Source organism: Numenius arquata, chromosome W, assembly GCF_964106895.1.
Source record: "Numenius arquata chromosome W, bNumArq3.hap1.1, whole genome shotgun sequence".
NCBI lineage: Eukaryota > Metazoa > Chordata > Aves > Charadriiformes > Scolopacidae > Numenius > Numenius arquata.
The window spans coordinates 27,489,566-27,504,400 of NC_133615.1; the positions used below are offsets into that span (position 1 = coordinate 27,489,566).

The 14,835-nt window shown below is 43.2% G+C and overlaps 1 protein-coding gene across 4 annotated transcripts in view; it reads right to left on the bottom strand.

Moving 5' to 3' along the window:
- Window positions 1–1,916: 1,916 nt before the first annotated feature.
- Window positions 1,917–14,835, bottom strand: part of LOC141476570 (ubiquitin-associated protein 1-like) — a 30,686-nt gene continuing 17,767 nt past the window's right edge. For 3 of the 4 annotated variants that reach the window (XM_074165277.1, XM_074165279.1, XM_074165276.1), the window contains 4 exons: window positions 12,275–13,204; window positions 7,444–7,641; window positions 5,912–6,013; window positions 1,923–4,544 (listed from right to left, as the gene is read on the bottom strand). In XM_074165277.1, coding sequence (XP_074021378.1) covers window positions 4,404–4,544; window positions 5,912–6,013; window positions 7,444–7,641; window positions 12,275–13,204 — 1,371 coding nt within the window. In that variant the 3' untranslated portion in view covers window positions 1,923–4,403. Of the gene's footprint in view, window positions 4,545–5,911; window positions 6,014–7,443; window positions 7,642–12,274; window positions 13,205–14,835 lie in introns of all 4 variants that reach the window. The other variant, XM_074165278.1, reaches the window with a different exon arrangement.

Genomic DNA, 14,835 nt, shown 5'->3' on the forward strand with positions numbered 1-14,835 from the left:
AGGAACACTGAGAAACAAAAAAAATCCAAATAAACAAAACAACAAAAAAGCACTATTCCAAGCTCTGATAATAATTTTTTAAACTGGAACCATCCAGCCAATCCACAAGACTATACCTTGTTAAATGTGAGATTTTATTACCAGTCTGTTCTCAGAATTTTATTTTTCCCTGCTGAATGCAAGACTTGACTAAAATAAAAATTAAAAAAAAAACAAAGCAGCCCTAGCTGTGAAAAGCTACCCATCCCTAGCAATAACAGGACTACAGACATGCTTGAAGTGCTGCATGCCCAAGATACCAAAACTGGGTTCCTAGTATGCAACAGAATCTACCAATGCTCAAAAACGGTAATATTTTTCTCTCCACTCTTAAAGTTATTACCTAGATACTGCTTTAATTCTCGTGTGAAAATGTCCTAAATGAGCATTTAAAAAGTGTCACTCCCTTCCTGCTGTTTGATATCACACTGACACCTGATATGAATAGTTTTTATTTCAACTTGAGAAATGTGCGTGAAATTGTTTGTTGTTACAACAGTCTAAGAGATTAAGAGAGCATGACTATGTACAATCAAATAAACATGGAACTAGAATAGGTTCACTTTTGTATTCCGGTGCAACAAAGACTATTAGTGCTCATGGCAGATACTTGATATTTTATTTGAATAACTGACATTATTTAAAATAAAATTCAATTTACTACAGAATGTTGGTAAAATTCAATTTACTACAGAATGTTGGTAAAATTCAATTTACTACAGAATGTTGGTAAAATTTGTATTAAAGTAAATATGATCAAAATGCCCATTAAAATGTTTGATTGCAAAAGATTAACTGGGGCTGGGAATCAGTACAAGATTCCCTTCTCGCCTAGCCTGCTGACATAGCTGGCGTTTCAGAAGCTGCCCTCCAGCCACATGTGGCTGACCTGAACAGCTTGCAGTAGCAGCAGAACAACCCTTGAACCAGGTCTTGCTGCACTACCAGCAGAAGCTGTCATTCTCCCCAACATGGAGAGCTGCCCAGCCACACACCATGCAGAAAAGCTATCGATGTCAGCTCTGGGGTTGGCAACCCACACTGCCCAGGGCTGCTCCAGCAGAGCCAAGACACTGCGGGAGCCACGAGGCCAGCCAGAGAGCCTCGGGGCACATTGCAGCCCTAGGGCACAAGAGTATCTGCAGCTCCTGCTGCTTGACAGACTGTAGTATCCCAGAAAGAAGTCATCCTCAAAACAAGGCAATGGCCACAGCAGCACCTCTCATCCCACCAGGTCTCCAGCCATCTGCAGGCAGAGTGGGAAGCCTTGGCTGCTGTGTGGGTGACTGATGGCTCTCCAGCATCAGAGTCCTTACCAGGCTGCTGCTGTCCAGAACCATCAGGAGGCAGCTCAGGGGGTCTCTGACTCAAAGCACAACCTCTATACTTCTCACAAGCCTTTCCACCAAGGCACCCAGACCCAGAACAACCTCTGACAAAGTTAAAGCAGTGCCAAATACATAAGTCAATCTGATCTGAGAACCTATGAGAAAAGCCCTAAGGTGTTAAGTGTGACCAGGGATGCAGTCATCTCACCAGCTAGCGGCAGGGCAGAGCCCAGCCTCACACCAGCTATCAGCAGGACCTCCCCACATCCAGGCTAAACTTTGTTTGTAACTTGACAGGAGAGAATGACAGTACCAGAGTAACTAGTGATGCACAGCACCCAAAACAACATTCAAGCCGCATCACATTGCATCATTTGTTACATGTTTCTTCAGAAGTGCCTCTCCCCTAAGCCACCAGGTTAATCCCCTCCAAGCTGCTCTATCACTTCCCCTCCTCAACTGGATGGGGGGGAATACAACAAAAGGCTCATGGGTCAAGATAAGGACAGGGAGATCACTCAGAAATTACTGTCACAGGCAAAACAGACTCAACTTGAGGAAATAAATTTAATTTATTACCAGAGTAGGATAGTGAGAGAAAAAAAATAACTCTTAAAACACCCCTCACTTCTTCCCAGGCTCAGCTTCCCTCCCAGATTCTCTACCTCCTCCCCCCAAGCGACACAAGGGGACAGAGAATGGGGGTCACAGCCAGTTCATCACACATTGTCTCTGCTGCTCCTACCTCCTCACTCTCTTACCCTGCTCCAGCATGGGGCCCCACCCATGAGAAACAGTTCTCCACAAGCTTCTCCAATGTGGGTCCTTCCCATGGGCTGTAGTTCTTCATTAACTGCTCCAGCATGGGTCTTTTCCATTGGATGCAGTCCTTCAGGAACAGACTGCTGGAGCATGGGTCACAAGTCCTGCCAGAAAACCTGCTCCAGCATGGGCTCCTCTCCACAGGTCCTACCAGGAGCCTGCTCCAGCGTGGGCTTCGCACAGGGTCACAACTTCCTTCAGGGCACATCCACCTCCTCTGGTGTGGAGCCCTCCATGGGCTGCAGGTGGATATCTGTTCCACTGTTAACCAATATGGGCTGCAGGGGGGGCAACTTGCTTCACACCATGGTCTTCACCACAGGCTGCAGGGGAATTTCTGCTCCAGCCTCTAGTGCACCTCCTCCCCCTCCTTCTTCACTGACCTTGGTGTCTGCATAGTTGTTTCTCTCACATATTCTCAACTCTTCTGGCTGCTCTTCCACAGCAATTTTTTTCCCCTTCTTAAATATGTTATCGCAGAAATACTACCACTGTTGCTGATTGGCTCAATTTTGGCCAGTGGCAGGTCCATCTTGGAGCTGGCTGACAATGGTTCTATCGAACCTTCTGGTTTCTTCCCACAGAAGCCACACCTGTAGCCCCCCTGCTACCAAAACCTGGCCATGCAAACCCAACACAGATGTAAACCCAGAGACCTCACTGACAAAGCAAGAGCAGTGTCGCCAGGGAAGACACAGACAGGTAGAATCACAGAATGGTTCGGGTTGGAAGGGACCTTAAAGATCATCGAGTTCCAACCCCCTCTGCCATAGTTCAGGAGACCTGAACTGAGGGAATGAGCCAAGTCATTTTCCTCTCCCAATGTCCAATGCTCTCAGCTCCATGCTGTAGCATGAGTTTGGATCCCTAGGCTTGATTTCTGCAACAAAACAAAAATAAGTTACAGAAAAATGCAGCACATTCTACCACTGCAGCCGCCTTCCCAGAGACCTCTGATTGTTCCGCCCAACACAGACAGTGTTCATGCAAGCCAACAGGAGCAGGCAATACCTGGGTGGGCAGGATCCAGCAAGTTCTTAATCTGCTGAAGCCAAAGAGCATGAGAGATGGGAACAATGACACTGGGAGTTATATTTGAGTGTTTTATTAGTTGTTCTTCTGCAGGATCAAAATATTTAGCAAATTACTTTAAAGATTCCTCAAGACCGCTGATATTTTACGTATTTAGAACTTGAACAATGTGCAAAGTAATACTTTGAACTATCAAAAACAACCCCAAACCTGATCTCTAGTACTAGATGCTATTATGTAATTCTATAGCAGTGTGAAAAATGGAACTAATGCAGTGAGTATATTTGTTTTAAAGAAAGTGCTTGAAAGAAACCTCCTGCATCACACTGAGTATTATTTAAAATAAAAAGATAACTGATTCCCTAGCAGGGCGTTGTCTTAAATATCCTACAAACCTGAGGGATTAAGAATACTGAGCCCCAGCTCTCTGCCTTCAGGTTCAAGGACCAACAAGAGTTGCAGGTCCAGGTAGAGTTCACAACATACCTGTTTCAGGAAAACTTATACACTACTCAGCATTGAACGCTCATGTCTGGCAGAAGTATTAGATGCATAGGTTAAAAAAAAAAAAACCACACACACAACAAACCAAAAACATTTCCCCCACACAAGAGGAAGCAGCTTCTCTCTTTATGCATAGCAACCATTTCTGAAGCAGTGTTTTACTAAATTACAGACTAACTTTCAACCAAAAAAAATAAAACTCCATTGCACTAAAGGTCAAATTTAACCAGTTAGTTAATCTGGACTATGACATAATCGAGTAATTCAGTACAAGCAGACACCATGAAAGCAGCTTCAAAGAACCAAAGCATCCTAGTTTCAGAACCAACTTAGTATTCTTCTGTCCAACTCCAGTGCAACAGCGAGGGGGAGAAACCACTCCTGTCTCTACCTATGTACAATTCCAGTAGAATTCCAGTGAGCAGTCTAAACTCTCCATGGCCAAGGTGGAAAAAGGAAACTTAGGAAAGGACACTTAAAAAATTTAATTTAAGAAATAAAGTTGGGTCTCATCAGAAAGAGAAACGTTAGAGTGATGCACGTGGGTGGGCTTGCTCAGTCACTCTCCCTTGTATGCAAAAAGTCAGACTCCTTCCTGCCGAGAGCAAGTCACACTGGATGCGAAGGTGGCAGGGCTAGTGCTGCTCCGTTGCATGCTGAGAATCCAGAAATGTGTTTTCAGCTGGCTCCTGCACGAGCCATTAGATCTTCCAAAGCGTTGTGTTGGTCATTGTTATGTAATAATATGACCTCCTTAATGTCTTTTAGTTCAAAGCCCATTTCTTTAAATTGACTCATTAGTTGGAGAAGTTCTGTGATCTGAAAGACACAGATAGTCCATTATTTGCAAGAGAAAAGAGGATCAGCGCTTGGTGGAGGTTTAGCACAGAGCTAGTCTTCAGTGACTGAGCACCCAATGGGGTGGATTCCTACTCCCTAAGTACAGCCCATTCCAGCTCCATTTGGAAAGAGTCCACTCACAGGAGAGCTGGCAGAGCTCTGGGTACAGTAGCCCATGGAGCCTCACCTTCAGTCCCCTGTGTTTGCAGTCCTGCATTTCCAAAATCCTCTTCAGCAAGGGCACCAAAGCTCAGTCTGTGGGGGTATCTCTCCCAGTAGGAAATTTATCAGCCTGGCCTAATTCAGACTCTAATGTCATACTGGTCCCCAGTCTAGCAGCTACTGCTGCATCTGATTTATTTTTTTTTTTTAAAGTTACTTTGACTTTGGGAACAGTACAGTAGCCCTTGCTATCAAATGGCTGTTCGGATCTAGGGCAAATTTAGGGGATTAGCACAAATCCTATTGGACATGCTGTGTACAATACTACCAACATCAACTACGAATCTTCCCTGAGCTTTGAAAAAAATAAAAGTAACAACAAGTGAATCAACTGATCGGACTTTTATGAACCCTCTGCCATTTACAGGGCCTCCACTCCACTTGGGGGGGATGGGATGGACATACCACCAAAAAAACTCCCCAAACCAGGTTGAAAATAGACAATCAGGAGATTAGCCATTTCCAATTTGGGGGTTAAGCCAGTAGCAAATGAGTTTCCTGAACTCAGTCACTTCTCCCATCTGCACACTGTTGTTCCTCTGTTTGTAAGCTCATCACTAATCCAAGAAAGGCAGGAAGGCATAGTATATGTCTGGTGGGGTTGGGTGGCACCTCTAAAAATTTCATAACAACTTGGAACACAACAGGCTGGCAAGCTTTAAAAGATCCTGCTGTTCTCTGCCCTGGCTACTCGCTCCTGCCTCTGTACTTTTGGTGCTGGTAAAACAGACAGACAATGAACCAGAGCCCAAGAAACATCTTCCAGCTTCTTCCAGAGAGAGCACTATCCCAATTTGCTGAGCAGCCAGGCAGATGCATTTGTACAGGGGAGAAAATTCATGGCCAGGGCAGACTGGCAGGGTTTGAAAGGTAATTTGCTGCTCCTCTGTATCAAGCACCAGAATAAACGAGATTTTAAAAAATCCTGTCCCCATAAAAAAGCATGCAAGTGAGAGTGATAAAGCAACACAGAAGAATTCTAATGCTTTAACTCATTCACTTTATCACCGCAAGGATGTCCTTTAGTAGTCAGTTTTGGAAACAAGGCAGCATTACCATGAAAGTCAAAATAACATCAGCCAGAGGAACTACCATCTCTATTCCTTAGCACATTGCACCCTCACCTTCTTCTCTGAACACTGGTGCATTTCCAAAGCTGCTTCAACAAGAAGTGGATCAAAGCCCTTCTCACAAAGCTGTCCATGTGCAAATCGGTAATCCAAAACCTGTGGGGAATGAAGAAGAGTTTGCAGAGTGGCATTCGCAGCATGTGGTTGTACACGCAGAGGGGGCTGAGCACAACTCTACCCCAGGCTTCACCAGGGACTGAGATAAAGTCCTTCCCAGTAGAGTCGAGATGCTCTTTATGCAAGAGCTTGTTCAGAGAAGACAAACGAACCCTTCTGTCCTCCTGTGCTCTCCCACCAGCTCTGAAAATCATTTTCCACTCTAGTCAAAACAGTCTCAGAAGCCTACCTTTAGCCTTCCATGCCTGATCACTGAGCAGAAGGCAGAAGTTTAACTGCTTTTTATACTACGAGTTTTTAAAGTGAAACTGTAGGTCCAGTAGTCAAGATGTGTCAACTTTTAGCTTCCTATCAGCTGCAAGAGCTGATGCAGTCTGAAAGCAGTCAGCCTTTTAAGATCAACTCAGCATACTGGTGAGTGAGCTGCAAATCCCAGCTCACACACCCAGAAATTGCTGCCAAATTTCTTTTCCCTGTACCTCTCAAAGCTGAGGATGGATAGGTCAGATGGGTAATGCTAGGTACACGAAAGAATACAGCCTGCAAATACAGCAGGATGTAAAACTGTCCTCCTAAGTGGCATTTTTTTCTTTTTGATACCACAGTTCACTCCAGCACACAGCTTAAACCGCTCTCGATGCATAGATAGTGGGCAAGGAGATCAGCTCCACAAACAGAAAGAAGCCACTGGGACATTCCTCCTCCCCAGGTGACAGGCACAGCACACAGCCTGCCTAGGGTCAGCACAGAAAGTTTGGCCACACTCTCCCTGCTTTAAAATGTTTGACGCAGATACAAGACCCAGAGCCATGCTTCAACCCTGCAGTGCTTTATGCTACATGATCTGCTTTACGAGGCAGGAAGCACCACAACCAGAGCACACAAAGTTGGTCAGTGGTGCCTTGCGAGAGCCTTGCAGGGCTGTCATAAGCCTGCAAGGGCCAATCTCTCTCTACAAAGAAAGACATCGACATCTTAACCCATGCTCAGAACAAGGGAAGTTGGCTGGGATTTTTTTGTCACACAGCACTAAGCATGGTGTAGATCCACACTAAGCTTCCTTCAGATGGTTTTGTGGCTCCTGGGAAGGCCCAGTACCTCTCCCAGCTTCATGTGGAGCTAAGGGCCCATTCAAGCTCAGAGCAGCTCCGACCTAGCACCCACAGGTGTGGCTGACTCAAGCAGCCTCTCATCAGAAACATGCACAAACACTCTTTTTTTGTTGTTGTTTTGGAAGCCTTTACTGCCAGGTGACAACTTCTCTAGTGGTTAATATCACAGCAGCTACAGGCTGCAACCCCTTGTTAGAATAAAAGTATTCCCCCCTATCCTTTTTGCAAATCCAAGGTTGTTTCCCAGCAGAATCGGCATCCAATCAAGTATTTCTTCCCCATTGCACAAGCTCTTACCTGGTCTATGTTCTGTCCCTTCTCCTTCATGGCTTTCAGGACGTTCCCAGGCAAGTACCCCATGTTGACGACCGTCTCTACACACTGCCTCTCGCTAGCGGAGAGGACCTGCTGTAGTTCAGGAGCGGGGCCACCTGACCACTTCGTGCAGCTGGTGTTATTGGGCACTTCAGACACTTGGAAATTTTGGTGCGTTACCTAAAGGGGAAAATCCAGAGGCTGAGGGTAATGGTCATGGTCATCTTCTGCATCCCACATCCTGTTTCTGGTTAGTGCAGAACCAGGATACCTCATGTAATTAATCCGAGAGGCTTTCTAGACTGCCCTTGGGAAGTTACTCACTGTTAGGATGAAACCAAGCAGTGCACACAGTCTGACTCCCACCATACTCTTTTTACCCTCAAAACAACAATCAACAACCCAGATTCTTTGCAATGTACCCTCTCCTACCAGTGGACGAAAACCTTTCAATACCAAACCTTATGATATAGTCAAACTCTGTACCTCAGAGGAAGCATGGAGATTGCTTCCTTCACCCCAAGTTTACTCATCATCTATGATTTTCTGTACTCAAAGGAACACTACTTCTGGAGATTTTCAGAAACATGATCCAGTGCAAGCACACAAGTATTTGTGATCTTACCACAGGGATTTCTGTTTCCTTGTAGTCTGGGTATACCTGTTGGACAACACACGATTAAGATGACTATAAACATTATGCACCAGTGAGTGGAATTTGCTACAGCCAGGGGAGAAGGGTTTTATAGGAGAGATCTGGGAATAACTCTACCATACTAGGGAGATTTATGGTCTGATCAGGCTTCCACACGTGAGATGCAGACGTTACACAGCTGTGTGTAGTTATAGAATAGCCATCATAAGGATCATTTCTTATCTCAGCACTCTACAAAAACAGATTATACTCCAAGAAGTATGCGTCCCCCCTCATAACAATTGTAAGCTTGTTTATTCTGTCACTGTGACTGCTACATATTCATACAGCTCAGTGTAACATGCTGGCTTCTGTTCAGCTCTTGACCCAGTGCTACGCTGTATGAATGACAGCGATAATTTTAAAGTCATCACATAGAGACTTCCCTTGATTTCTTTTTGACCACGAGAAGCAGTAAAAGAAACATATACCCCTTTTCTACTCTCAAAGCACTGCATTTTATACGCCATATAGGAGCAATGTGGCACACTGGTTAAGAAGAACATGTGATTTTTCAACCAACACCCAACACTTGGTCCCATTCCCAGTATACTGACAAGGCTGGGTAATGTTCCCTGCTGTACATCTGCTCCATTTCTACAGAACTAGGTTGCCAGAGGGCAGAACCAACCCACCGCTTTATACTACTTTGCCCAAGATAACAGGAGTGCAAAGTCAGAACTTTGTCCCTTCAAATCTGCACATTTCAATTCATCCATTTAAAAGTCTTCCTGCATTTTAAATCAAATTAGAAAAGACTGCAAGGAATTACTTTGGACCAAGAGCCTCCATTTATTGCCTTTCCTTAATACTTTAAGCCAACATAGATTGCTTGAAAGCTTGTCCACTTCTTTCAGAAAAGCCTTCTTTGGGCCCAAACCAAAAAAAACCCCACACACCACAACAACAAAAAATTGTTTATAGAAAAAACAATTTTGAGAACATATATCATGATTTTGGCAAATTTGGGGGGGGAGGAGGAGGCTTTGTTCTGCATTTCTGCCCATTTTCATCTCAAGGGTAAGAATTTATCTTCTGGGAGACAAAGCTCAAGAAATCACAATCAGTCTGATGGACTGGTTTACCCAAGAACCTCTCCTCATGGTGGTAGAAGGGTTCAAAGCTCTTTACACATCCCCTTCCTCCAGGCACTTTTGCCAGAGCAAAAAGCACCAGAATATGGGATACACTGAAATGGGGGTCTGGCGTGGCCCTGAAATCAGCTGGTTATCAAACTGAAGGATGATGCTTTGTTATTGATGCTGCAGCCAGGAAAACCAAAACTGCTTCTAACACCAGAGATTCAAGAACCCAGGAAAACCACCTCCTCCATCTACTTGAACTTGACAACCTGTGCTTGTGGTCAGTGACTTCTAGCGGAAGAGGGAATTCCTAAAGGAATTACAAGGGACAAAGCTAGGACTGATCACTCAGCAGCCACTCTCCCTTACATCTCAAACTTGCATTTCAGTGCCCTTCAAGAAGCAGACATGCAGTGCTTTCAGTATGTGCTTGCATGCTATGCCTGCTTTTAGGGACTTCATAGAGAGGCTGGGAGCCCTGCCTGCAGCTGCTGTTCCCAGACACGTCACACTAGTGTAGCAGTATGTATTCTGCCCCATCCTCCCATAACCAGAGATTTCTCTAAATAAAATGCACCATGCTAATCAGGTTTCTGACCAGTTTTATTTAATTCCAACCAGTTGTCTTCACTAGTCATTTCTCCCTCTGACAATGCTGCCAAAAGCAAACCACTGAGCTTCAGAATCAGTGCAGCCTCAGAGAAATCACAACTTTATTTCCATCCAAAAAAACCCTAGATCCAATTCACTGGTAAAGCATAAACTCCAGTGGTAACTCGAAATCCACTTAAAATTTCTAGTCTTGTGGAAAACAAAACAAACAAAAAAAAAAAATCACTGTGACATATAGTTGTCCTGAGGCTTTCTAAAAAGGACAAGCTTATTCTTGCATAACCTTGAAGAAAAGAGACGCACAACCCTTCTGCTCCCAACCACAGGGATGACTGACTTCCTTCTATCATTTTCATACTCTAAGGATTTTTGTTATGTTTACTTCAGTTTTTTGCAGCTCAGCTGTCATTTTCCAGCCACTGGGACCATATTGTAGAAATATGAAACAAGTATATTCTGAGTTCTTTCTGTTTCACTTCCAAGACTTCATTCTGTCAGCATACCTATTTCTTGGTTTGCTACTTCCAAAGCAGAAATAGCTTCAAATGAAGATCTTTATTACTTCTCCTAGTAAGACTATTTTTTGTTTATCAGTTTGTATCTTCTCTTACAGCGTTCTCAAAAATAAACCTTCCCTCTTAGTCTTTAATAATTTTTAATCCAGAATAGAGATTTGAATAATTAGAATGAAAATTTGGCCATCTGAATGCCCATCTATCTAGTAAGTGATCTTTCATATTAATCCCTAGAGATGTGTCATACTTTGGAGGTTTCACCTCTGAGCTACATAAAATCACCTCTCAAACCTGTGATCTGTAGCAGCAAGCAGTTGCTTAACATATTGCTGCTTCTATCCAAAGTTTACTGTATTAAATTTGTTCTAGTGATCAATAAACAGCTGTTCTGCTGTGGTCTGACAAATACACTAGTTGCCAGAATAGTGTATTTCACGATTAATAATGCATTTACCTAAGCCTGAAAAGAGGAGAAAGAACAACAGGAGAGAAGCAATGTCACTTGTTTCGGAGCACATGGTGTCACACAAAAACATTCAGTATGCCAGTAAGGCCACAGAACCACTACTTATGTTGGACAGAAGCCAGATTATTTTAGAGCCAGCTAGAGGATTTGACTATACAATTACCACAAGGCTTCATAAGTATTGGTGTCCAGATCTTCAGTTCTTTAGGAAAAAAAAGTCCACAAGCTTACTCAAATCTCTGCTTTTATTCACAAAGAGACAAAGACAACAGCTGGTGTGAAGTTAAGTGTCCCCAAACTAATTTTAGAACTTGCTACAAGTTTGAGGAAATGAAGCATCAAACTCCTGTCTCAGAGCTGTACAACAACCAACTGTAACATTAGTGATCAGAGATGATCCTCAAGACATCTACTCTTCTCTACAACTCCCTGAAAGGAGGGTGTAGAGAGGCGGGGGTCAGTCTCTTCTCCCAAGTCACAGGCGATAGGACAAGAGGAAATGGTCTCAAGTTGTGCCAGGGGAGGTTCAGATTGGATATTAGGAAAAATTTTTACACTGAAAGGGTTATTAAGCATTGGAATGGGCTGCCCAGGGAAGTGGTTGAGGGACCATCCCTGGAGGTATTTAAAAGACGGGTAGGCATAGTGGTTAGTGACATGGTGTAGTGATGTTTTTTTATCAGAGTTAGGTTGATGGTTGGACTAGATGATCTTAAAGGTCCCTTCCAACCTAGACAATTCTAGGATCCTAAGACTGCTTTTGGTATCCACAAAGTAATCCTTCCACCCTCCTTTACAAGGAAGAGGGTAAATACCAGATTTCAGACCATCATTTTCATCCATTTTAAAATCTTAAAAGATCTCAGGAAAAAAAAAAATTTAGAGAGAGAGAGACAATTCTTTCACTGTAGGTCAACTGCAAGCACTTTTTTCTTCCCTAAATGACACAGTACATATGTGTTTAATCTGTTATTGCTTCTATTCCTTGAAAAGCTGCTATTTCCAGCAAATAAATAAGCAAGCCAAGGAACAAACTGAGCATAGATTTAACTGAAAACCTAAGAGTAGTTCAGAATCTGCTACATCTCAGTTGGATAAGACAGAATGCAGGACTGTACAAAGAAGATCTCATATGCTTAGCTCAAAGATGTGCAACTACGAACAACAAGAGCTGAAAAGCTGAAAGAAAAGTCACCAGAATTGGTCTAAAATATCAGATTTGTGGGAAACCTGCAGAGTAATAATCTGAGGTTCAGAACTACCAGCATGAAGACCTGCTTGACTGATCAATTTGCCATGTAAATTAAGAGGAACTACCACACATAATCTACACACCACTCCCATTAAATGAATCTAAAACCACAGGACATTTTATAAGCAGCATTTGCCTCCGCACCTCCACATCTCCCCAGCAACCCTGATTCTAAATCCACTGCACGTTTACCGTAGGCACTGTGCTTTGAGAGAATTCTTCTTCTGTATAAACTGTTGACACAGCCAGGGAAGGCAGCCTGGATGAAGAAGATAATGTTGATGTCTCCATGCCACCATCCTCACTTAGAGTGGAAAGACCAACCATATGGTGTCCGTTCAGTTCACTAGCTTTACTCTGAGCACATGTCTGCAAAGAGCTGAGCAAAGTGCCATTGTGGAGACAGGTAGAGCTGTGGAAAGTACTCATGAGCTTTGATGATTTTTGATCATTCTCATCAGAGTCAAGTTTAGGAAAAGACAGGGATTTTATATTGCTCACTGAAGTGATAGGGGACAGGGACACTTTGGAAGACAAGGACATCTTTTCACAGTTTCCCAACTGTGGTAAAGTGATAAAGCCATTGGGTTTATGAAGAGGTTTGAAGTCCAACGTGGCCCTTTCTATGGATGCCAGAACTTCCTCATCTTGCAACACAGACTCAGGCTCTCCTTTGGGCAAAGTATTATCCAACAGCTGGGCAACAATTGGCCCAGTAGTACCAACATGAATTTCAAGGATATTTTTTAATTCCTCCTTATCATCAATAGTTTTTAATTCCAGTTTGTCAAATGGGTCTTCTTCACATTCAAAATCAGCTGGATTGAAGTCTGATTTTGGACGAGGTGGACTGAGAACCTTTTGCTTCACAGCACTGCTGTTGGCTGGCGTGGGGGTAAGAATATTATTGTGCTGCAGGCTAGCGAGGATGGGGTTAATAGGAGGAGGCATGGCATCAGGGCAAGGTCCCTCTGAGAACCCCATTTTGTTGCTGACCTCTGGAGCTGCTTTTGAGTTCACTAGTGCTTCTTCTGCCTTGCGTTCAGCTTCTCTCTGGGTAGCTTCAATTTTTTTGATATCTTCAGCCCACTTGATTGTTTTCTTTTCCAGTGAGAAGTCATACTGATCGAGGGTAAAAGCAAAAGGAGAAAAAAAAAATAATGATAAATTATAAGGATATTAGCCACTACTTTTAACAGCAAGATAAGTAACATAGAATAAGAGCTACATGAACTACCATGGACAGGCATCAATTTTTTCCCAGCATCTCTTATAACCTACAAACTCGCAAAGCCAGAAAATACCAGAAGCAGTTCATTTTGCCTCTAGCAGCAAAACTTGTCTATAGTCTGGATTAGAATACCATATTTTGCCTCCTTCCTACATTTAGTATTGCTTTAGAGCTACTGATCACCCTAAGATCAGTTTCACAGCCCTCCCACCCTCTCCCCCCAAGACAACAGATGTAGCAAGGGGAAGTCTAATGTGTTACTAGATGGTCTGGCACCACTGAACTATCCCCTGTACACAAGTTCTACAAGTCATTCAAGACTATGGCAGAATATTTCTGCATCCAAAGACCAACACAGTATTGCTCAGTTCCCCCTAAAAGATTCCTAAGGGACTGGATATTAGTCTGGATATTTTACACCCGCTAGTTTAAGAGGTATTGGTATTTTTACCTCAGTGCAAATGGCTCACCAGCCAGAGGGGTTATACTGGCTACACCAATGATAACTACCTACAGTAGCAGATAATGCTGCAATTACTGGCATGACAGGATCCCACAAGCTTTTCTCATTTAACATCAGCTCCTTCAGGGCCAGGTTAGCACAGGAAGGCATTTGTAAGCTACTCACTACCAGTTTACTGGCCACCATAGTGGCCTGGTTGAAAGGACAAAATTCTGAACAAACTAAATCTACCTAAAGCTTTAAAATCTTATGAAGAATAAACAGACTCAAATGTTCTTTAAATAACCACAAAATGTTCAGAGAACACAGCCTAAGTCCAGGGTATAACCTACCTGTGACTCACAAGAAGTCATAAGGATATCATAAGGATAATCGCACATAACCAAACAGAAGTGCTGCTCTTATGGGACTGCTAGGTCATACAAATTCCTAGCTCTAAAGGGCAACAAGCCAGCAAGGCTTGCAAGGCCCCTACTAGGCTTTTCTGGGACTCACTACAGGTTACATCACATCCTGTCCTATAGTGGGCTCCAATGAGATCCTGGAGACCTGTCGTCTCAACTGCATAACAGTTTTCCCTTCCCTTAGCTCTAAGACACCAAGAGGTGTGATACACAATTTATCAACAAGGTAACTTTGAAAAACAACTCACTGGCAGAAATGCTGGGCACTACTCAAATTCTTTGCTATCTGAGCAGAGCTATTGTAGCTTTCTGTGTGTATATGTTGGTTTTATATATATACACACACATACACATTCCCCCCCAAATTGGCCAAAAATGTATTATTTTTTAATATTAGAAAATGGGGGGTACTTATATTAAAAAAAAAATAAAATATGGCTTTGGGCAATTTTACTTCCCTGCACTTTATTTTTTTAAACTGCTCTCACTACAGCTATAGAGAAGTCAAATTGCACTGCGAGACGCGTAGTATACATAGTCACATCATATTACGCAAGGTGTTGCAGTCCAATTGGGTATACTGTACTTGAGCCTCAGCTTGCCATTTTCTAATGGACACATCGCACAATGAGGCCAGCAATAGGACATCAGAGTC